Raw genomic sequence first — 23,489 nt, 5'->3', positions numbered from 1 at the left:
GTGGACCACCTCCTATTCATAGGGGCGGTGGAGAGAGTACTGGAACAATTTCAAGGCAAAGGGTTCTACTCCAGCTATTTCCTGACGGAGAAGGAGACAGGAGGGTGGAGACCCATTTTGAATCTACGCGCACTGAACCAGTACCTACGCAAACAGCGCTTCAAAATGACTACGATGGCTTCAATAATCACGGCACTTGAGCATGGCGATTGGTTTGCAGCCCTCGACTTACAGGATGCGTATTTTCATATCGCAATTCATCCAGCCCACAGGCGTTTTCCTCCGGTTCCTTGTGGGTACGCATCATTTCCAGTACAGAGTCCTCCCATTCGGACTCTCTTCAGCACCCAGAGTCTTCACCAAGACCTTAGCGGTGGTGTCAGCATACCTACACAGACAGGGAGTTTTCATTTTCCCGTACCTGGACGATTGCCTGCTAAAGGGAACTTCCCGGGAGGAGGTATTACGGATGATACACATCACCACAAACACATTTATCTCACTGGGCCTCATCATCAATTTCTCAAAATCAAAGACCGACCCCATGCAAAATATAGAGTATAGGGGCTCCGATAGACTCAGTCACGTCAAGGGTGTATTTACCCGAGGCTCGTTTTCGTGCCATCGAATCTCTCGTACAACTACTAACGTACAGCCCCACTGTTCCAGTTCTCACGTGCTTACAACTGTTGGGGCATATGGCAACCACCACGTTTGTGGTGCAAAATGCCAGGCTGCATATGCGAGGATTGCAGCATTGGTTGGCAACTGTATACAAACCCTCAATCCACACTGTCCACAAGAGGGTGTCACTTACAACAGAGGCATGAAGCTCGCTAACATGGTGGGGAAACCCCAAGAATCTCCTAACAGGGGTGCCCTTCCGCCAACCGCAAATCACGGTGTTCATTACAACAGATGCCTCCCATATGGGATGGGGGGCTCACATGGACAACAAAACCACTCAAGGATTATGGTCCCCCGCGGAGAAGACACTGCACATAAACATATTAGAGCTCAGGGCAGTGTTCAATGCGTGCAGGCATTTTCACAATTACCTGCACGGAAAAATAGTCGGCGTGAATACTGACAACACCACCACCATGTTTTATATAAACCGACGGGGGAGCCAGGTCTCGTACTCTTTGCGGGAGGCGGTCCAGCTCTGGAACTGGTGCATCGCCAACAATATAACCCTAAAGGCTTCATACCTACCGGGGGTCCACAACGTCAAGGCGGACCAACTCAGCAGACACTTTGCGCCCACTCACGAGTGGCAGATCCATCCAGACCTACTCCACCAAGTGTTCCGCAGATGGGGTTTTCCCCAAATCGACTTGTTCGCCACCCGAGAAAACAAGAAATGTCCCCAGTACTGCTCCAGAGCGGGCATGGGACACAGGTCTTTGGGGGATGCCTTCATGATCCCATGGAAGGGCCCTCTACTTTATGCATTCCCTCCCACGACACTTATACACAAGGTCTTGGAGAAGACCAGAAGGGAGAAAGCACGCATGATACTCATAGTCCCAACCTGGGACCGACAACAGTGGTTCCCATTGCTCTTGCGCATGGCTCAACATCAGCCATTTCCCCTATCAACAGTACCAGACATTCTCTCTCAGGCTCGGGGGGTCAATACTGCACCCAAAGAGACTTCGGCTACAAGCATGGCTAAGCGCCTTAGAGACTACATGCTCAGAGGGAGTACAACAAGTCCTTGAATATAGTCGGAGAACTTCCACCAGAAAGACTTATCAGCACAAATGGTCGCGTTTTTCCGAATGGTGTTCCTCCAGGCAACTAATACCCCAGGACACCACCATACCTATGATTCTGGATTATTTGCTACAACTCAAACAAAACGGACTTTCGCTATCCTCTATAAAGGTGCATCTGGCGGCTATATCAGCGTTTCGGCATAAAGAGGATGGATCAGCCACATTTGCACATCCTGTTGTCTCGCGTTCCCTAAAGGGGTTGGTGAACCTGTACCCCCCTTGGAAACCAATACCGCCGTCATGGAGTTTAGACCTAGTTCTACATACCCTCTCGGGACCGCCCTTTGAACCATTGGCTACGGTCCCCCCCCGACTACTTACCATTAAAACGGCTTTCCTCCTGGCAATCACGTCAGCTCACAGAGAGAGTGGGCTCGCGGCCATAATGTCCACACCACCCTGCACGATCTTCTCAAAAGAAGCGGTGGTCTTACGATTGCACCCAGCCTTCGTTCCGAAGGTCTCTTCAGATTTTCATATCAACGAACCAATAGTGCTGCCCTCATTCTATCCTAAGCCTCACAACTCAAATGAAGAGGCACGGTTGCACTTACTTGACGTAAGAAGGGCACCGGCCTTCTACATCGATAGAACTAAATCTTTCCGGAAAACGGACAGACTCCTGGTGTCCATTGCATCCAGGTCAAAAGGAGAAGCGCTATCTTCGCAGAGGATTTCAAATCACATTGTGTCTTGCATAAGACTGTGTTACGAGATTCGCAAGACTCCTCTGCCAGTTCTGCCAAGAGCCCACTCTACGAGGGTGATGGCGGCATCAACGGCCTTCTTCAAAGGCTTCGCGCTGAGAGATATCTGCAGAGCGGCGATGTGGTCTTCCTAGGACACCTTCGCCAAGCACTACACCATGCACAGGATGCTTGATGAGGATACACGCCTGTCGACAGCAGTCCTTTCACGGGCAAGCTGCGCATAAATCGGGTACCCACCTCCTTTTTCGGGGGGAGTTACTGCTGGGTAGTCACCTACTGTGGAGCACCCATGGGGACCACTCGAAGAAGAAAGAGAAGTTACTCACCTGTGTAGTAACGATGGTTCTTCGAGATGTGTCCCTATGGGTGCTCCACTACCCACCCGTTCCTCCCCACTTCGGAGCTCTGTTTGTGTGTTTTCAGGGGCATCCGGAGCGGTTGATCAGGAACTGGCGGGGACCGGATCGCGTACGTGACCGTAAGTGCGCGAAGAGCCGACGCGCATCGGCGCATGCATGACCCGACGGAGACTGCTGAACATTTTCCGAGCTGCGGCGCTGGGGCGAGCCCAACACCTACTGTGGAGCACCCACGGGGACACATCTCGAAGAACCATTGTTACTACACAGGTGAGTAACTTGTCTTTATTCTTTAACTACATCGTAAATAGCTAAAATGTTAAATGTCACTGTGTAAATTTCATTTGCCTTTAGGCTCAGTCACAAGCAGGAATTCAGGCTTCATCACAAGTATCTGCACCTGTTTCATCTTCTTGTGTAGTTCAGTCAGCACCACAGATACACGGTCCACCAGCAAAAGCAAATACTCGCACACAGTATGTGCTTGGTCAGGCCCAACAGATCAGAAAGGTTTGTGACTACTGATGAGAAATAAATGTAAACTTAATGTGTACTGTTATCATTTGCTACCATCGAGCTCTGTTAGGAAATATCCTTCCACTGGATACTTAAATATACACCCAGTAGTGGACCTGAAAATATGATTCTTTTTTGCCCAGTAATTAGGGTTCCCATCTGGTAACTCAGGTTCCAGGCTCTGCTCAACAGCTTCTTTGGGAGAAATTGAGAGAGACCAGTGCCAGAGTACTCTATACCCTAGTGGGTAAGGCACTCACTTTAGAGATGGGAAATTCTGATTTGAATGAGCACTGAGTGCTCTAACCTGTGGTGTAAAAAACATAAGAGGGATGAATTTCCTCCTTTTTGTGTTAGAAAGGCACCAAAGCCAGATCTGCCTAAGGCTGGGGGTAGGATCAGGGCTGTGAATCTCAAGTGGAGGCAAGCACCTCCCTGTAGCCCACAATTAGGTTCCAAATTCCTTTTTAAAGACTAGGACTTAAACCACATCTCTTTTCCAACATTTTCTGTTGCCTAGTTTAGGCAGCTTCCAGCTCAGCGTGCTAGCTTGTGAGAGTCCTTTTCTGTGATACATAACTTGAGTCCAAGGATTCCACTTCACCTGAGGGTGCTTAAATTTTAAGAACTGCACTGCTGAGTCTAAGCTAGCTTTCTGGATCTAGCCATTAACCTCTGTGCACCATATTTTCCCAATGTGAAAAAACTGGGGCTCATGGGCCTTAAATTTAATATGGTAGGTATTGTGAAAGAAAATTACTATATCAGTTGTAGCTGTTTTGTTTGTTATTCAGCCTGTGTCACTGTATTGATCAGGAAAATGGTATTCCCATTTTTCTATTTATTTCTCTAGCTTGTGCTCAAATACCAGCTAACCTACTTAAGTAAGGATTTTTTTTTACCTTAAAGGGAGAGACATCAAATTCTTAATGTAGGTTTGATAATCCTGATTTACAAAAGGGAGCCCTTAATGTGACATGTATTTTGAGTAGATATGCACTAGGATTTTAAATAGATATGCACTAGGATTTTATAATATCTTTGTATAAGAACTACAGTAATATGAAATTAAATCAGGCCAGAAATTAGTACAATTGTGCTTTATTGGTTAGCCACTAGGTGGCAATGTTCTTTTAAATTGTTTTGCACCATCAGAGGAACTATTCTGTTTGCATTTGTCTCTGAGAACATGAGCTTCATGGAAAATCAGAGATGAGAGCAGTTCAGATTTGTATAAGTATAGTTATCAGCCAAAGTTATTTGCCGATTCTTCAGGCAAACAGAAGCAGTGCTATAAATTTCAGGTGAGTGAAGGGTCTGCATCACACAGTGTCAGTGTCTCTCCAAGACTAACCATGGCTCCAGATTCATCTGCCTGATCCACTGAAAAATACTATTATTATAGTTATAGAAAAAAAACATTTTCCTGGGTAGAAGTTAAGCAAACAATTACAAAAGGAAAAAAGCATAATTGGTGTTAATTTGCCTAAAGATTTTAATAATGTTTCTTAACCATCTTCATGAAAATAAAAACATTAGCATTCATAAAATATTAATTCTTTACAGGTTTTCCCACCTAATACATCAAATACAATATTTCCCTATCAAAATCCACCTGTCACAACACTACAGCAGCCTTTTATCAATAAGGCGTCAAACACTAGCCCTGATGCTGGAAAGAACCAGGTTCCCTCAGTGCAAAACGGACCCGATAAGGTAAGATTAGCCTACTTCTTCTCCACAAAGCTACTGCTACATTTTTTATTAAGAAAATGTAAGCATGAAGAATTAATGCAGGGTGTATATGAATATTTTACATAGGCTACGTCTTATCAGCAGATAGGAATAAGGGGATTTCAAAGTTCCTGGGGTCCTTTCGAAAAGGACCCCCTAACGGCAGCGAAAAGAAGCAATTTCAAACAGCTGTGGCCAGCGGCATGCTAATGAGGCGCTGAATATGCATGTCAGCACCTCATTAGTAATCTTCTAAATGGCCATTTGCCCTATAGAATACATACAATGTCTAATCTAGCTGTAAAATAACTTATTGTGTGTGATTACTTTTAGCTAGATATTTATCTGACTGGAGAATAATCTGGTACACTTATTTGTTCATTATGTTGTTGTTTCACACAGCCTGACTCTCCACCTGAGTCCCAACCATATATCATACAACACTCTCTGTTCAGCAATCCAGTAACCAAGACAAAAGATCCTCCACGTTATGAAGAGGCCATAAAACAGACCCGCAACATGCAGGCATGTCAGCAAGAGGTAGGCGAAATAAGGGAAAATACCTATCAGATAATGTTTTCCCTGTTTACATAGAATTATTGAAATGAGTGTGTTGGTCTGGGTGCCAGGATTTCTTTGCACGTACTCCATGGTTTTGACCTATCCTATTGATATTTGGGCACATAAAGTGATTTTCATTCCAAGAGCTTGGTTTTTCATGATTCTTTGAACAAAATTTATCCTTTAGATATAATTTATGTCAAATCTACAAATATTGGTTATTTGCCTTTATGTTAGCTGTGTGGAAATTATTAATAGTGTGATATGAAGAATCTTACTCAACTCAAATCAAATCTGACACCTTTTTACCAATCTAGCAAGAATTAATCTTCAAATGACATTGCACGTCTTCAGTTCTTAAAGAATTTGTCTAGCCCGTAATACCTTGAAAATGGCCGGGCTGTATTTGAGAAGTGTGCAATTTATTGTTTTTTCATTGTTTGTATTCCTGTGTCAAATTCTTCTGTAATATTTAAAAGATACATGAGCAGATCCACGCAAAAAGAATCCCTCATTTTAATGAGTGTTTTCAGTTTTATTATGAGGAATATTGGAAGGTGGTCCTTAACATAGCACCATAACATTATTTATGTTGGCAATATGGAGACTTCAGAGCAGTTGCAAGACAAGATGCTTATCTCCTTTGTTTGTATTTCATTGTAATAATTACTTTAGACAACTCTGTTTTAAAAAAAAAAAAAGCTTATAACCAATAGCCCACCCACTAGTCTTGGCTTGTGCTTATATGAGAGAGAAAGCCATTGTTTAATTTCCAGCATCAGGGCTAGTGTTTGATGTCTTATTGATAAAAGACTGCCATCGGTTAAAAAGCTGCTAAGTATTTGGTTCACCACCATCCCATCCTATGAGCCAGTATGAGTGTCAGGCAGGCTTCTTGCCTGCTGCACCCCACCACACTGCTCAAAGCAGCTGGCTGCCCCTGCCGCCCAGCACAATATCGCAGCTCCAGTTCTCTGGAAATTGTCCAATGGGAGCTGCCTGGGCCATGGTTGCAGCGCAGAAAGATCACCCAGGGTCCCCTCCCCAGGGAGCGCAGCTGACTGTTTTGAGCAGCATATGGGGATGCATCAGCCAATCAACCTGCCTGTGGGTCCCGCTGGCCTGCTGGCTGGGAGATGCCTAGCATAAGTGCTTCCTGGCCTGACCCTGCACCTGGCACCCAACATCATACCCCTGCCTCCTCCACACCTCCCCCAGATCATAACCTCCTCCCAGACCCTGCACCCTCTTTTATACCTCTACTCCAGCTCAGAAACCACTCCTGCACCTATGCCCACTCCCAGCACGCAAACCCATGTCCCAGGTCACAACCCCCTCCCAGACCCTTCATTCCTCCTATACCCTTACTTCTCCAGGTAAGAATCCTCTTCTACAGGCAAACCATCTTGGGGACCATGCCCCCCCCTCCCCTGCCCAATGTTACTACACTCTCCTTCACCCAAACTCCCTTCCAGAGCCAACACCATCTCCTGCAGCCCAGTCTCCTACCCCGAGCTCTCTTCTACACCCAACCTCCATCCCAGTCCCTGCACTTTCTTCATTAATACCATGGAAGAGTGCAGACCTTGGCTATTTACCAAATTCTTCATGTGGCCTCCATCAAAAATTATTACCCACCCTTGCCCTAAAGCATTGGTGTTTAAATACATCAATGTTAGTTATATTATTTTTAAATACATGTCTCCGTGCCTTTCAGCATTTTCCTGATTTGTTTTATGCTAACTCCCTTAGTGACAAGACTATAACATATATGAAACCACCATCTATTATCATTCAAAGTATTGTTTAAATGCATGGTATTATTCCAGCTTTTATTGGTGAGCATAAAGTCATTTTTAAAAAAAATTATCTAGTGCCATAATATAAGCTAATGCTAGTAGTGTTATTGAGGGAGACTGGCATCAATCACATCTTAGATTAAGATGTGCATGACAAGAAATACCCTCTCTGTTACAGATTTCAAATGCACACAGTCAGCAGATGGATGATCTCTTCGATATCCTGATTAAGAGTGGAGGTAAGGTAGATTAACCCTATGTGTAATGTGTAGAAAAAGCTCTTTTAAAAACTGACAGGAATTAAAAGAAGTTCAGAAGTGATGGGAAGAAAACAGTAAGGAAGAAAATGTGATGACTTACATCACAGAGATCTCCTCTACTGGAGCAAGTGGATGTTTAGCTATCATCCATGGCATTTATTATTCCTCTTCAGTACTCTAAGAACACTCTACATAAAGGCAAAATACGTCAAATGCCAAAGTTCTATTAGCACTGATGAAAATAATCATTCATCCCAATGCCCCAAGCTGCTGTAGAAATCTGTCAGTTGTGATACATTAGCTTTTGACTGTCACAAAATATGTTAGTTGAAAATGTACAAGTAACTGTACATTGTAACTAGACAGCTATTTATTAAGGTTTCTCCTCTCATTTCAAGGCAGGCAACACTAAAAGAAGAAGATGTACATTTGTATATTTAAAACAAGAATTAAAATATTTCAATCAGATTACAGTATCTAAACTGTCAGTCTCTCTGTTTGGATAATTTATATAAGTAGCAAAAGCTTTTAGTTGCTTCCCCTTTCTAACAGGACTCAATAATAATCTCCAGGTTCAGGATCCTTGATGTGATTCTAACTCTGGCAAAGCAAATCCTGTGTATTACTGATTTATTACAACAGGCCAATTACAGTTGCAGAGTTTTTGCATCTGCCATCTGTGGGAAATCTACCCTCTAATGCTCACCATTCATCATGTCTGCTAACAGTAATATAACATCATGTTTTGTAGAAGGAAAGAAAAGAAGGCACACAAAGAATACTTCATAGCAGAATCTGGAAAAGACAATTTATACAAAATAAAGCTTGTTTCCATTGATATTTTCAAGTGTAATGTACAAAAATAACATGAAACCTGTCACATTTGATCAAAGCAGCAGAAATGTAGCACTTTAAAAACTAACAAAATGATTTATTCGGTGATGAGCTTTCGTGGGACAGACCTACTTCATTGGATCAGTTGCATTTCCAATACAGACTGACTTATATAAGTACAGAGGACCAAAAAAAAAAAATTGCAATAAAAACTGACAAATCAAATTGGATTGAATGAAGGCGTTAAGGGTTGGGGGATGTTAATTGTCCTGTTTGAGATAATTACAAGCATTAAAGGAAGAGAAGCAGTCCTTGTAATGTGTGAGGTAATTGATGTCTCTGTTCATGCATGTTAACGTGTCGAATTTGAATATGAACTCTTATCTCACAAATCTCTCACTCAGGTCTATTAAATTCTTTTTGTTCCAGTACACAAATTCTGAGATCTTTAACAGAATGGCCCACTACATTGAAGTGTTCACTGACTGACTTATGTGTATTGAGTTTCTTGATGTCTGCTCTGAGTGCATTTATTCTTTGGCAAAGGTTTTGCCCAGTCTGTCCTATGTGCATAGTGGCAGGGCATTGTTGGCACATAATAGCGTATATAATGTTGCTGGAAGTGCACGAGAATGTGCCTTTGATCTTGTAACTAACGTGGTTAGGGCCAGTGATGGTATCCCCAGAATAAATATGTGGACAAAGTTGGCAGCGGGGTTTGTTGCAAGGAAAAGTTCCAGGATTATTATTACTGTGGTGTAGCCTGTGATTGCTGGTGAGAATCTTTCTCAGGGTAGGAGGTTGTCTATAGGAAAGAACAGGCCTGTCACCTAGAATCTTCTGGAGTGTAGTATCCTGATCCAGAATAGGTTGTAGATTTTAAATGATGCATTGCAGGGGTTTGAGTTGGGGGCCATAGGTGATGACAAGTGGTCTTCTGTTGTTGATCTTCTTGGGTCTATCTTGAAGAAGCTGGTTTCTGGGTATTCATCTGGCCCTGTCAATTTGTTTTTTTTACTTCTCCCAGTGAGTAGTTCAGTTTTATGAATGCTTGGGAGAGGTCTTATAGTTTTCAGTCTCTGTCAGTAGGATCACAGCAGATGCGATTGTATCTAAGGGCTTGACTGCAAATGATGGATGGTGTGGTGTGAGCTGGATGGAAGCTGGATGCATGTAGGTAAGTGTAGCAGTCAGTGCATTTCCGGTAGTGGTATCAATGTGGCCATCAGTGATTTGTACTATGGCATCCAGGAAATGTATTTCTCATGTGGAATAGTCAAGGCTGAGATTGATGCAGGTTATTAAAGTCTCTGTGGAATTCTTCCAGAGTCTCTTTACCTTGGGGTCCAAATGATAAAGATGTCATCGATGTAACATAGATAAAGGAGGGGTAACATTTTTATGGCCGACTTAGAACAGCGAGTCCTTAGCTCTTGTCCCCTGCTACCGCTCCTTTACTTACACTACATCGATGACATCTATCATTTGGACCCAAGGTAAAGGCATTCCCTGACACTATGTATATTGGACAGACTGGGCCTCTGTAGTTATAAATGTCAGTCTTTATTGGAAATTAAATTGATCTGATGAAGTGGATCTGTCCCATGAAAGCTCATCACTGGATAAATCATTTTGTTATTCTTTAAAGTGCTACATTTCCACTATTTTATTTTGTTGGAGTACAGACTGACAAGGCTCCCTCTGTATTACCATTTAATCAAGCAAATTTAAATGTGGCATAATTAATATTCCAGCAAGTATTTAAGCTAAATTTGAAGATCAAAAAGCAATTCTGAACAAGAGAATTTTGCAAACTAGCCTTGACATAAAATATACATAACATTCATTGCCGGCTGAGAAATTATTAATATCTTCAGAGGGAAATCTTCTGATAGCTAGCAATCAAATCAGTGTAATATTTACTTTTGCTTCCATAAGGATATTGGTGAGTGCCGATATACAAAAAACTGATTGTTGGCATTAGCTGGAATTTCAGCTCCATCCTAAAATGCACATTATTTCTGCTAGTCAAATTTAATTGAAACATGATAAGAATAAACTTGAATTATACAATACAGGGATAGTATAATCTGAAAGAAGAACAGTGGATTGTACAAACTAACCGCAATATAAAACCTTTGAAATGACCAACTGAGAGACTATAACAAAAAAATTAAAACATCTTAACACAGAACAATCAAGCTTGTTTTATGTGACGAAATGGTTCTAATGCTGCCCGAACTATCTTCATGCTAAGGATTTTATGCTTCTGACTTCCAAAGGATTATGTAAATTATAGGAAATGGTGAAGAACTCATTGTTATGCTTACTCATATATACACAAATATATTTGTAGCAGAGAGTAAAGAAATTATGACTTGAGCAGCATTTGAGTCATTTGCCAAGTCCTTTAATATCTGCAAGAAAATTAAGCAAAAATACCATGCTAGTAATTTACTTGTAAAGTTAAGTAAATTGTTCCATTAACCACCTCAAGGACTTGTGCTGTTACTGCTTAAATAGAAATGACCTTTCAATAAGAACAACAGTAAGTGAGTTCTTATTCTTAGGTAATATTTGGTATTAAGTTAGTGAAGTAACTGCATAACTGGTAAAATACGATTGGAGATAGCACTTCAGTTTAGAAAGATGAGGGCCTCAGGTCTTTCCTCCTCAAATAAAAAAATACTTCTGACTTGCTGAAGTATTACTGAAAAGAAGAGATGTAGACATCACTTTAAAAGAGTTTGTCTCATTAGAATTATTTGTAGTGTTACTGTTGCCATGTTAGTCTCAGGATATTAGTGGATTAGACAGCAGTGGGTTAGACACTGTATTTTAATGACCTGAAGAAGAGTTCTGTGTAAATTCAAAAGCTTGTCTCTCTCTTCAACAGAAATCAGTCCAATAAGAGAGCATTTCTCAAACTTCATTGCACTACAACCCTCTGCTGGTAATAAAAATTACTACATAACTCCAGGGAGAGGGTCTCAAGCCCTAGCCACACGACTGCAGGTGGAAGGGCCAATGCCCAAACCCCATTGTGCCCAGGGCAGCAGGGATGTGAAGTCAAAGCTTGAGCTTTTTACCCTGGGCAGTGGGACTTAATTTGAGCCTTGCTGCCCAGGCTAAACCTCTTGGGCTTTGGCTTCAATCCCAAGCCCCAGAAAATCTAACACCAGCCCTGGCAACCCCATGAAAATGGGGTCGTGACCCACTTTGGGGTGACCCACAGTTTGAGAACTGCTGCTATAAGATATTATCTCACCTGCCTTGTCTCATTATTAAAAGTATTTAGTAGTTGAATATTTGAAGATGCAAAATATTGCAAGTCTGTACGTTCTTTATTTTCATGAACTTATTTCAACTTTCCTTTATACAGAGATTTCTCTCCCTATAAAAGAGGAACCATCTCCCATTTCCAAAATGAGACCAGTTACAGCCAGTATCACCACTATGCCAGTGAACACAGTGGTATCTCGCCCACCCCCACAAGTCCAAATAGCACCTCCTATGTCTTTAGAACCAACAAGCAGTTTGTCTATAAGTTTGGAGAACCATCTTGAAGCTCTCTTGGATGGAACTTTACCTTCAGGTAATGAAATTCCTCAACTAACAAGCAGTAGTGAGGATAGAGAATCATTTTCTCTTATTGAAGATCTTCAGAATGATCTGCTTAATCACTCCAGCATGCTTGATCACGCTCATTCACCCATGGAAACAGCTGACCAACAGTTCACTTCTAATAGTTCCTGTTTATCTCTTGACCTTCCTGACACAAATTTAGACAATATGGAATGGTTAGACATTACCATGCCCAATTCCTCATCAGGGCTTACTCCTCTGAGCTCTGCTGCCCCAAGTATGTTTTCCACTGACTTTCTAGATTCACAAGACCTACAGTTGCACTGGGATTGAGCTATAGAGGTGCAGCATATGAAAACTTGACTTTATTTGTTTACAGTATAGGTCCATTATAACACAGTCCTGGTTGCAATTAAGGTAAATTACCACAGAATGTTTGGGAAGGAGAAATGCTTGATGCTAAATTCTGCATTTATGTTGAAGTATACATATAAGTTTCTTTACCCTTCTATCAATAATGCAGATCAGAGCCATCTGGGAGTTACACTTCACAGGTCAAGAGAGAATGATTGTATTTATTGATGAAAAGTACCACCAAGAAGAAAGCAGGAAAAAAGTGTAAATAGGAAATAGCATTAAGATACCTTCATAATGCTCAAACGAACTGCAAAATATGCGGTCATTTGATTAAACTTTAAACGGAAGGAAAATAGTGCAATCAGATTCCAATCTACTGTACTGATAAAAGAGTGAGCATTGTTTGAGGGAAGGTAAGATACCACTGCACTTGATTGTTCCTGTGGACAGCCTGAGCCACGACCAAGAGGCATTGTGAGGGCAAAGGCAACTAAAAGCACTGGCTGGTTCAGTGAAATTTCGCGTGTCTAAAGTCTTTAAACGTATTCAAGTTGTTTTTGTAATTTTATTTTCTATGGCTTCTCGAAAACTCCTCTTACTCTGTTTCAATTTTAAGTCCTGAGAGATGAACATAACTGCATCCAAAGGGATATTTTAGGTGTAATTCCATACAATCCACTGTAGCAAGGCCAGGTATATTAAGAACACTGAATTTTCTACAGCAACACTTTGGATTTATTAGATAAGTTTTAATGTGTATATTGGATAGCTACTTGTATAATTTCTACCTTTGTGACTTGTATAGCTTATTTTTGTGGCAGTAGAGTAGCAGTGGTCATCAAACCAATAGACTATAGCATTGTAAGAATATTTAATATCCAAGTTTACTTCCATTTTTTCAGTGAGTATTTACAAGAGAGATTCATGTAACCAAATATCTCAAAGAATCATTTCAGGATATTAAAATGTTTACAGGACAATACAAGAAGAGTTCCATATAATATTTTTATTAGTCCCCAATCTTTCAAACATTTATGGACATAAGACCCACTGTGGGTTCAGGGTCAGAATACATAGGATAGACAGCTTTCATCTGTTAAGATAGCAACACACCCATCTACCATCCTAGGTAAAAGTTGTTTGAGAGTAATACAAAAACAGACAAGCTTCAGGACGTAAACTACAACAATATTAAGGACTGATGCTTTAGAAATTAGGATGGATGATTACAGCAGAAAACAGTACTTACTGAGCGCATGCTCGATAGGTGGGGATGGGCATGCGATAACAAATGACAACTCACTAATTTGCTCATTGTAGAATTTCTATATTTTTAGAAATCTACATGAAGGTCCCATAAAGTGTGTTTACAGCCTTCAGTCATGGCTCTGTGCTGTTATTTAGCTCTAGTTTACTACTAAACGTCTTTGAAGAACCCACTAAACAATGGTAAGCACTGGCAGTACTGCTAGACAATATTGACCTCTCATGATTTGGCAAATTCTCTTGTTTGGCACTGGCCAGGTCCTGAGGGCTCCAGACTGGAGAGGTTCAACCTGTAATACATGTTGCTGCAAAATTAAGATAAAAAATGAAACAGTTTCTGTATTACAAATAGGTCTCAGCTGAGAAACAATTGTGTTTTTGTCAGTTTCAGAAATAACATATAGCAAGGGATGTGCAGAGAACAGTGTGAAAGCTTATGCCATTTTGAGAGCCAAACACTGATCTCAGAGAAATGCTGGAAACAAACTGAAAGTGGCTACTGTTAATTACGGGGTGACCATTTTAGGTAGCATACCAAAACAGTTGTTAGTACTTCTAAGTATGATCATCCAAATTCTGAAAACTTCCTAAATTATGAATCCTGAAGCCTGAGCCATTAATTCTGCTTGGCCAGAGTTCTCCTGACGAAAAGAAAAATTCAGACTAATGTATTACATTGAACATTTTGGGATCTAAATTAGCATCTGTTCCATTTGGGGTAGAGCAGATCAACATTTTAAAACTAATTGCATATCTCTAGATGAAAATGTCTGCAAACACTTCATGAAAGGACGCAGTTAGGAAGATCATCATCAACAACAGCCAAGGGCTCAGTGCCCATTGGTGTCCAATGCCTCTCTCACTACTTCCCCTTATGAAGATGCCAACTCACATATGTGGTTTTGTTTTAACCCATACACATTCTACAAAATTGTATGTCATTAACAAAAAACAAATAAATTCAAAGTTAAGGGATAGGATACTATTCTTGTTCCTCGCTTTTGTGCCTAGATCCTGCCAGGAGTAGTTGTACATATAACACTTGGGTACAGTGTTACATATGGCCTTAAATTTTGATTGTCTTGGCTTTGGTATTATATATGGTGTTACTTATATGTAGTGTTTTGCTTTTAGTACTGATGAATGGGATAGGATTCTTCAGACAATAAATGAACACATGCTCTGCTCTTTACCCATTCCACTTGGTCACTTTCTCGGGGGCTGATCCTATGAGGTGCTAAGTGCCTCCTTTGAGCTCCTGATTGTCCTCATATTTTACAGAAATGAGAGTTAAAGGCATTCAGCATCTTAGAGGAGTAGATGCTTGGTCTGGTAGCTAGACCTGTGTATAAAATTTACATTGTTAGAACATCATGTTAGTAAACATCATGATGCTAAAAATGTGCAGTGTGAAATGTGATGACAGACCAAAGATGATAGTAACAAAATGGCCCCTTTTGTCTTTGCCTTCTGTTTAAATGTTATGAAGGTGATTTTAACTAAAATCTGTTTTCTATTTGAGGAAAAAGTAGATTATTTTTGATGTGCATGTACATATGCTTCATACTGGCAATACTGTATAATACATTGCTACACAGATACCCTTACTGGCAATGTAGAATATTAAGCAAGCCATAGGGATCTGCGTGCAGAAGAAAAATCTCATATGCCTAAAATGTGCTGATACCAGTAAGGAATTGCTTTCTACTCATATTGGTTCAATTCATATAAAACTAAGGGATTATTAAAAGATTTTTGAAATAGAAATGTGATTTTGTACAATTCAGAATTACTTGTATTGTAAAACCTTATGCACGCACGCATGTTTGCTTTAGAGTGTATGTTGTGAACCTCTACAATATTTGCTATATTTATACATACCTGGCATTGTGGAAAAATGTTTTTATGCATGTTTTAAATGATCATTTTTTGTAATATAAAAAGACAAACCTTTGACAATGTACAGACTTGTGACTGCTTCCACTATAGTGGTATCTCTCATTGTGAGAACAGTTGCACTTGAAAAAGAATGCACTGATACCAAATTCACCAAGCTAGCTCAAAAACAGACTAACAAAACATGGTTCCTGTGAAATGCGTGGTTAGTGGATGGTAAAGTTAAAATTAAGGATATATTTTTATCACTAAATTTACCACAGAAACAGTATTTCTTCAGCACTTCTAGTCCCCGTCTATATTTAGGCATGTAACTTTGGAAGATAAACTTACATGCCATTTTTCATAAAAACACTAAACAATTATCTCTGTCATAAATTTCAAAGGCTTTTGAAGGACAGAATTTATGGCAATTGTTCTATGCAGAACTTTAGGACCCAAATCTGAAATCTGAATTTGCAACAGTGAACATTTGTAAATCAGATCTTTCTACTCCTATGCTAAAATCTTTTTAAATAGTTGTTAAAATATAGGTAACCTTAAGGTCGGTAACCAGGCTTATACAGTAAAGAATGTATGGGTGTTTTCTATTGGTATTTGCCTATCTGCCAATATACAAAGTACATTTGTATGGGTGAAAATTGTAACAGATAGACAACATACTGCTCAAGAAGAATCCCTGTAATCACAGAATACTTTAACTGGAAGGACCTTATAAATCTGACTGCATAATCATTTATTTGGATTACATCCAAACTTTTTTTTAACTGGAAAACAAAAATTAGAACACAGTGCCACAGAATTCTGAATAAAGAACCCTTAAATATTGAAACACTTTACTGTTATAGAACCATTAAATTTTTAAATTGCAGTCTGGCAATTTTAAAGATGTTTTCTTATCTCCTTTCTTGTCAGTCAAATAAATATAGTTGTAAAGAGACTAAGTGGAACATGAAAAAATGTTAATAGGAGAAGCACCACAAATAGAAAACATACACAAGAGAATCATTATCGCACTTCTCAAATCTAATTAACATGTATATGTAAGCAATAGTCCCCTTTTTACATCAATTTGTTAAATGTAAAAGCAAGTTGGAAGCAAACATTGATGTTCATACTTCCATGCAGTTTTACACCAGAAGAGGGGACACTGTTATTCCCTTATGCAGTGTCTGAGATGGAATGCAATATCCAGTGTTTAAACGTAGCTTTAGCAATCATCATGATAACTGGTTGAGGGCTGTGTTTCAGCAAAGAACATAGAATAGGAACAAGTATATCTTTATGTTACAGTGTAACAGCTGTGATCTTTTGGTAAAATTACTGTTTAGATAGTCAGATGAAGACGCACAGCCTCAAATAAAATAATAGGAACCAAAGCATTGCCATTTATATTGCCAAAGGAGGCATTTTGTATTTTAAAGGAAAAAGTCAGTCCCCTAAGGTATTATCCACTTAGTTATACTTTTTAAAAATTAAGTATATAGATATTTCTGAAGTTGTTTTGATGTTAACAGAACACATTTGTTGTTTTGTTTGAGAAATTGTATTAAGTAATATCTGGCTTATTTCTTCATTGTATTGCTTGTGGTAGAAATAATGCTTAGTGTGATAGGTGTTTCTCTTCTTATTTTCATAGTCACAATTATGTCTTAGCATCTCACTTTATGAAAAAAGAAGAGATATCAATCTGCAAAGCCCTCTTCATTTAAGCACTAGTTTATTAAATAAAAATTAAGGCAATCAGGGTGTTCATTTATGTATTGCCTTCTTATCAGAAACCATGATGCCTTTGTATTTGCTGTTTGCACCCCGAGATGAATTCCATATCTTTGAATGCCATATGTTTTGCACATTGTACTGTATATATGTAATGCATACTGTATTTTTATATGTGTAGTACATTTAACAAATATTTTGTACATAGTGGCAACATTGTAGCTACTGAGGAAATGTTTGATATCAGCATTTTTGCTATGTGTCTCAAATAAAAAACAAAACTCTGTAGATTTGTTGTTCATGCTTGACAAATACTATCTGAAATCTTAATCAGCAAAAGCATGCCGTCAGGAATATTCTTAGCTCCTGAGCCCATACCCATACTATGGTAATACCTGCATCACTACAAACCAAAAAGGAATGAAAATAAAAATTTCTAGGGTACAAATTCCCTGAAAAATGGATTTTTTAAAGCCCAATAGTATGACAAACTGAAAATGAAACTCTGAAAAAATAGGGATGTTTGTAAAGGAGTGAATACCAGACCAGCTGCATAGTTCATTCTAAAAATTGAACTGAAGTTCCATATTCTACATGGTACATTTATACCTAGAACTATAGAAAATCATCTGGCCAGACACAGGAATTTTAGGCTAAAAAATGAAAATCAGCTAGTACTCTCCTGCAAAGGTTAGACAGTATTTAGATATTAATACCATGCATGAGAGCAAACTTTGCCACTTAGCAAGAAAATGGGCAATGCTGGCCATTTAGTTATTGTCTAAATGGAAAATGTAACTAAATAGGGAGGCACCATATTTCATAGAAACATAGAACACTAGAACTGGAAGGGATCTCAAGAGGTCAAGTCCAGTCCCCTGCCCTCACAGCAGGGTGAAGCACCATCTAGATCATCCCTGATAGATGTCTATCTAACCTGCTCTTAAATATCTCCAGTGATGGAGATTCCACAACAACACTAGGCAATTTATTCCAGTGTTTTACTACCGAGAGGAAGTTTTTCCTAATGCTCAACTCTTGCTGCAGTTTAAGCCCATTCCTTCCTGTCCTATCCTCAGAGGCCAAGGAGAACAATTTTTCTCCTTCCTCCTTTTAACACTCTTTTAAGTACTTGAAAATCACTATCCTATCCACTCTCAATCTTCCTAAACCAAGCAAGCCCAATTCTTTCATTCTTCCCTCTTAGCTCATGTTCTCTAATCCTGTAATTATTCTTGTTGCTCTTCTCTGGACCTTCTCCAGCTTCTCCCCGTCTCTCTTAAAATGTGGTGCTCAGAACTGGACATAATACTCCAACTGAGGCCAAATCAGTGCAGAGTAGAGCAGAAGAATAACTTGTTTTTTTCACAACACTCCTGTGAATGCATTCTAGAATCATGTTTGCTTTTTTTGCAACAGCATCACACTGTTGACTCATATTTGGCTTATGGTCCACTATGATCCCTAGATCTCTTTCACTTCCCATTCTGTATGTATAAAACTGAACGCTCCTTCCTAAGTGGAGTACTCTGCATTTGTCCCTATTAAACTTCCTGTTTACCTCAGACCATTTCTCCAGTTTGTCCAGATCATTTTGAATTACGACCCTATCTTTCGAATCAGTTGCAACCTCTCCCAGCTTGGTATCATCTGCAAACTTAATAGTCATACTCTCTTGCCAATATCTAAATCGTTGATGAAGATGTTGAATGGAACTGGGTCCAAAACAGAACCCTGCAGAATCCCAATTGCTATGCCCTTCCAGCACGACTGCAAACCACTAAAAACTACTCTCTGAGAACGATTTTCCAGCCAGTTATGCACCCACCTTATTGCAGCCCTGTCTAAGTTATATTTGCCTAATATATTGATAAGAAGATCATGCAAGATAGTGTCAAACACCTTACTAAAGTTTAGGTATACCACATCCACTTCTTCTCATCCACAAGACTTGTTATCCTTTCAAAGATATGTTTCAGATTCATTTGGTATGATTTGTTCTTTACAAATCTATACTGGCTGTTATCCATCATCTGCTTTTTTTCCAGATGTTTGCAGAAGAATTCCTTAAATTACTTGCTCCATTATCTTTCCTGGCACAGAGGTTAAACTGACTGGTCTATAATTTCCTAGGTTGCTCTTGTTCCCTTTTATAGATTGGTGTTATATTTGCCCTTTTCCAGTCTTCCATGACTTTTCAAAAATGATTGCTAATAGTTCAGTTAACGTGGGCAAGGATTGCTCAGTGGTCTGAGTATTGCCGTGCTAAACCCAGGACTGTGAGTTCAGTCCTTAAGGACACCACTCAGGGGTCTGGGGCACATAAACTTAAAAAAAAATGTCAGGTATGGTGCTTGGTCTACTGAGATGTCAGGGGACTGGATTCCATGACCTCCGAAGGTCCCTTCCCGCTCTGTGAGGTAGGAACACCTCCGTATTTTATTATCAGATACTACCTCAGCTCCTTGAGTATTCTAGAATGCATTTTATCAAGCCCTGGTGACTTACAGATATCTATGTCTTCTAAGTAACTTTTTAACTTGTTCTTTTTTTATTTTATCTTCTAAACCTACCCCCTTCCCACTGGCATTCACTGTGTTGGGCATTCCTTCGTCATCAGACTTCTTGGCAAAGACCAAACAAAGAAGTCATTATATACCACTGCCATTTCTACATTTCCTGATACTGTTTTTCTCTACTCACTGAGCAGTGTGCCTACTCTTGCTTCTAATATATTTACAGTCTTCTTGTTGCCCTTTATTTCCCTAGAGACTTTGAGCTCATTTTGTGCCTTTGCCTTTCTAATCTTGCCCCTGTATGCATACATTGTTTGCTTATATTCATCCTTTGTAATTTTTCCTAACTTCCACTTTTTATAGGACTCATTTTTATTTTGAGATCATGGAAGAGCTGGTTAAGCCAAGGCAGCTTTTTACTATACTTTCTGTCCTTCCTATGCAGTGGAATAGCTTGCTTTTGGGCCCTTAATAATGTCCCTTTGAAAAACTGCCACGTCTCTTTGGTTATTTTTACCCTTCCCATGGGACCTTACCTACCAATCTGCCTTTCTGAAATCCCTTCTCTCTGGTTTCCTCTTCTGCCTTCTACCCTTCCTTAGAATCATTAACTCTATGATTTCATGGTCACTTTCTCGCAAGCTGCCTCTCACTTTCAAATTCTCAGCCAGTTCCTCCCTATTTGTACTTCAAAGTGCCTGCAGCCACGCCGCTTGCCGCGCTTCAAAGTTAGCAACTTTGAAGTTCACGCACCGAGAATTATGCTAATGAGATGCTGCATATGCAGTGCAGCACCTCATTGGTATTCACCGAGCGGGCTCATTTATTTGACCCCTTTGAAGGAAGGGGCTAGTGTAGATGAGCCTTAGAGTTGAAAATAATAAAGAAAATGAGGCAAAATGAGAGATAAATGAGAGAAAAATCTGGTGCTTAGGGAGTGGGATGGGGTAATTAGTGATTCCAGAAAGAAAAGTGAGTAACAAAAAGAGGAACAAGCTTAGTCGTTAGCGCTCTGGCCTTGTAAACTCAGGGTTGTGAGCTCAGTCCATGAGGGGGCCTTTAAGGGCCTGGGGCAAGTTAGCTTTAAAAAAATAATCTGGGATGGTGGTAAATCCTGCTGTGAGTATAAGGGACTGGACTTGATGACCACTCAAGGTCCCTGCCAGCTTTTGAGATATGTGTGTGTATATATATCATTGTCTTCCCAGAGATCATTTAGGAATCTTAATACACATAAACCTGTCTGTGAACATTTCAATGGAGTGGGCCATTCTGTTAAAGACCTCAGAATATGCGTTCTACGCAAAGAGATTTTAACAGCAGATTACAAAGGGAGATGTGTGAACTGGAGTTCATGATCAAATTCGATACATTTGACACTAGGTCTCAATAGAGATAGCAATTATCTCATACATTACAAGGACTGTTTCCATTCCTTTGCTATTTGTAATGATCTCAGGGAAGACACTTATTTCTCTCCCCCTCACTCCCCCACTTCAGTTCCATGTACCTGATTTGTAAGTTTTTATTTCATTTTTGGGACCTCTGTGCTATATAACTGACAGTCTGTACTGGAAATCCTATAGATCTGAAGAAGAGAGTCTGTCCCATGAAAGCTCATCACCTAATAAATTATTTTGTTAGCTTTTAAAGTGCTACATGAGTATCGATTTGTTTAGTTAGAATACAGACTAACACGTCTATCTCTCTGTTACTATTCAACCCTAACTAAGTCATCCGACCAGGACTTTGTTAAGCTGGGACTTAGAAACTTCTGCAGATGGAGATTCTACCACCAGTACTTGGATGACTGAAGAATAGGGCTCAAAGTAACAAAAATCTAATCTCTCATCTTATCCACTGACAAATATCTTGTAATAATCTGCAAACTACTAGCCCCTGTTCCTTCCTCTTTCCCACCATGCTCATGTAAATATGTTTCACTATAAACTTGAAAACTACATTTTAAAAGTCACTGCTCTATACAGAACCCATATACAGTTATCCAGACTACATACTGTAGACTTCATAAAAACACAAGAAAATATGCATTTTTTGTGCCAGAAAGCACAATCTTTTGGATTATGCATTGTATATTATAGGATCTATAGTTCAAATTTATGAGATTGTGTGTTTGGTCTTGAATAGTAATTCTGAATGTGTTCCTTTACCAAAGAGCTTTTACAAAAAAAAGTTATACAAGATAAAGTAGCATTTACATTTACTGTTATGAAGTCTACACCAGAACAATAAACCTGAGGTAGCCTGAAGTTATGCTACAGAAGCCAGAACCTAATTTTCATATGAAATGGTGAAAATATAAAAACATGTTCAAGCATGACCACTAGCTTGGCAGCATCTTTACAATCTGCAGGGTTCTACTGAGTGCATCCCTAACTTTTCAATTTAGCTGGTGTGCATTTTATTAGAATGTAAGTGTGTCAAGATCCTAATTACAGAGGTTAGTTGATTTTTTTCAGTCTTCCTTTCAGCATGATACAGTTCTTGTCCTCCTTTGGACCTATCAAAACTTTTTCTTCCTAAAATACCATCATGGAGGTGAAGTTTCTAGTCTTTCAACATCCTCAACCTATGCTTCGTCTTTTAAATGTTTTTTTTTCTTTTCCAATGTTGTAACTACAGCAACCCTCCCCATCTGTGAGGGTAATGTTCTGAAAACCCCCACAGTAAGGGAATTCATGGTAGAGGAATTTAAGAGATCCCATCAACCATTTTCACAAGAGTCTGCAAGGTAATATGGCAGCTAACCACGCGAATGTGCAAAGTCTGAATTTTTGAGTTGTGAAGGCAGTTGCCTCGTTTGTGGAATGGGTATACCAAAGAAAATTTGTGTGTACGCAAATCTTGCGTTTGAAGAACTCGTGGCAGGGGAAGGATGCTATACTCAGCAGTATGATTAGCTCCTTACATGTATTATTGCATTTATTCCCAAAGCACCTGGAACATCAGTCGTGTACCTCATTGTGCTAGACCATGACCAAAAAGCCAGGTCATATTCCAAAGAGCTTGTAATCTATGTATAAAATAAGAAGCAAGAGAAGGCTACCAACAGGGGCAAAGGGGCAAACAGCAAAGTAGAGTTTTGACAAGAGATTTAAAAATGTATTATGAAATAGCTTTGCATTTCTTTACGTATAGCACCTCCCAGCCATGAGGAGCAACAAAGGAGAATGCATGAGATTAAAACTTAACGTGGGTAAAGGAAAATGGCCTTATAGGCCAATCAGAGGCAATAGTGGCTAGCACAACAGCGAATGTGAGAAGGTATATAGGGAGCAGCTTTTCAGTGATAGGCCTAAAAAACAAGTACAAGCAATATAATGTTGGATTTGATACAGAAGGGGCTTGGAGACCAGCTTTAACTCTGTCAATGGCTTATGGTAGGTTTGTGAAGGAGAGACTTATATAGGTAAGTAATATTGGAATGAAGGGGCCTAATAGTACTATGTATTTGGTCTTTGTTTTTTTAATATAGTCTCATTTTTGTTAAGGTTTCAAATTTTCAGAAGAGGAAAACTTCCCCACACACTGGAAAGTCCAAGTTTCATTCACTCTTAGTCTTAAGTGATGTCATA

The 23,489-nt window shown here is 39.6% G+C and overlaps 1 protein-coding gene across 5 annotated transcripts in view; it reads left to right on the top strand.

Moving 5' to 3' along the window:
• Positions 1-17,663, top strand: part of MRTFB (myocardin related transcription factor B) — a 249,810-nt gene extending 232,147 nt beyond the window's left edge. For 3 of the 5 annotated variants that reach the window (XM_075011145.1, XM_075011146.1, XM_075011144.1), the window contains 5 exons: positions 3,205-3,360; positions 4,933-5,082; positions 5,503-5,640; positions 7,639-7,699; positions 11,937-17,663. In XM_075011145.1, coding sequence (XP_074867246.1) covers positions 3,205-3,360; positions 4,933-5,082; positions 5,503-5,640; positions 7,639-7,699; positions 11,937-12,472 — 1,041 coding nt within the window. In that variant the 3' untranslated portion in view covers positions 12,473-17,663. The remainder of the gene's footprint in view (positions 1-3,204; positions 3,361-4,932; positions 5,083-5,502; positions 5,641-7,638; positions 7,700-11,936) is intronic. The other 2 variants (XM_075011149.1, XM_075011147.1) reach the window with 2 other exon arrangements.
• The last annotated feature ends 5,826 nt before the right edge of the window (positions 17,664-23,489 follow it).

This window comes from Carettochelys insculpta, chromosome 16 (assembly GCF_033958435.1).
Source record: "Carettochelys insculpta isolate YL-2023 chromosome 16, ASM3395843v1, whole genome shotgun sequence".
Taxonomy (NCBI): domain Eukaryota; kingdom Metazoa; phylum Chordata; order Testudines; family Carettochelyidae; genus Carettochelys; species Carettochelys insculpta.
The sequence above is the reverse complement of the archived record's forward strand: the minus strand, read 5'-3'. Positions and strand labels throughout refer to the sequence as shown.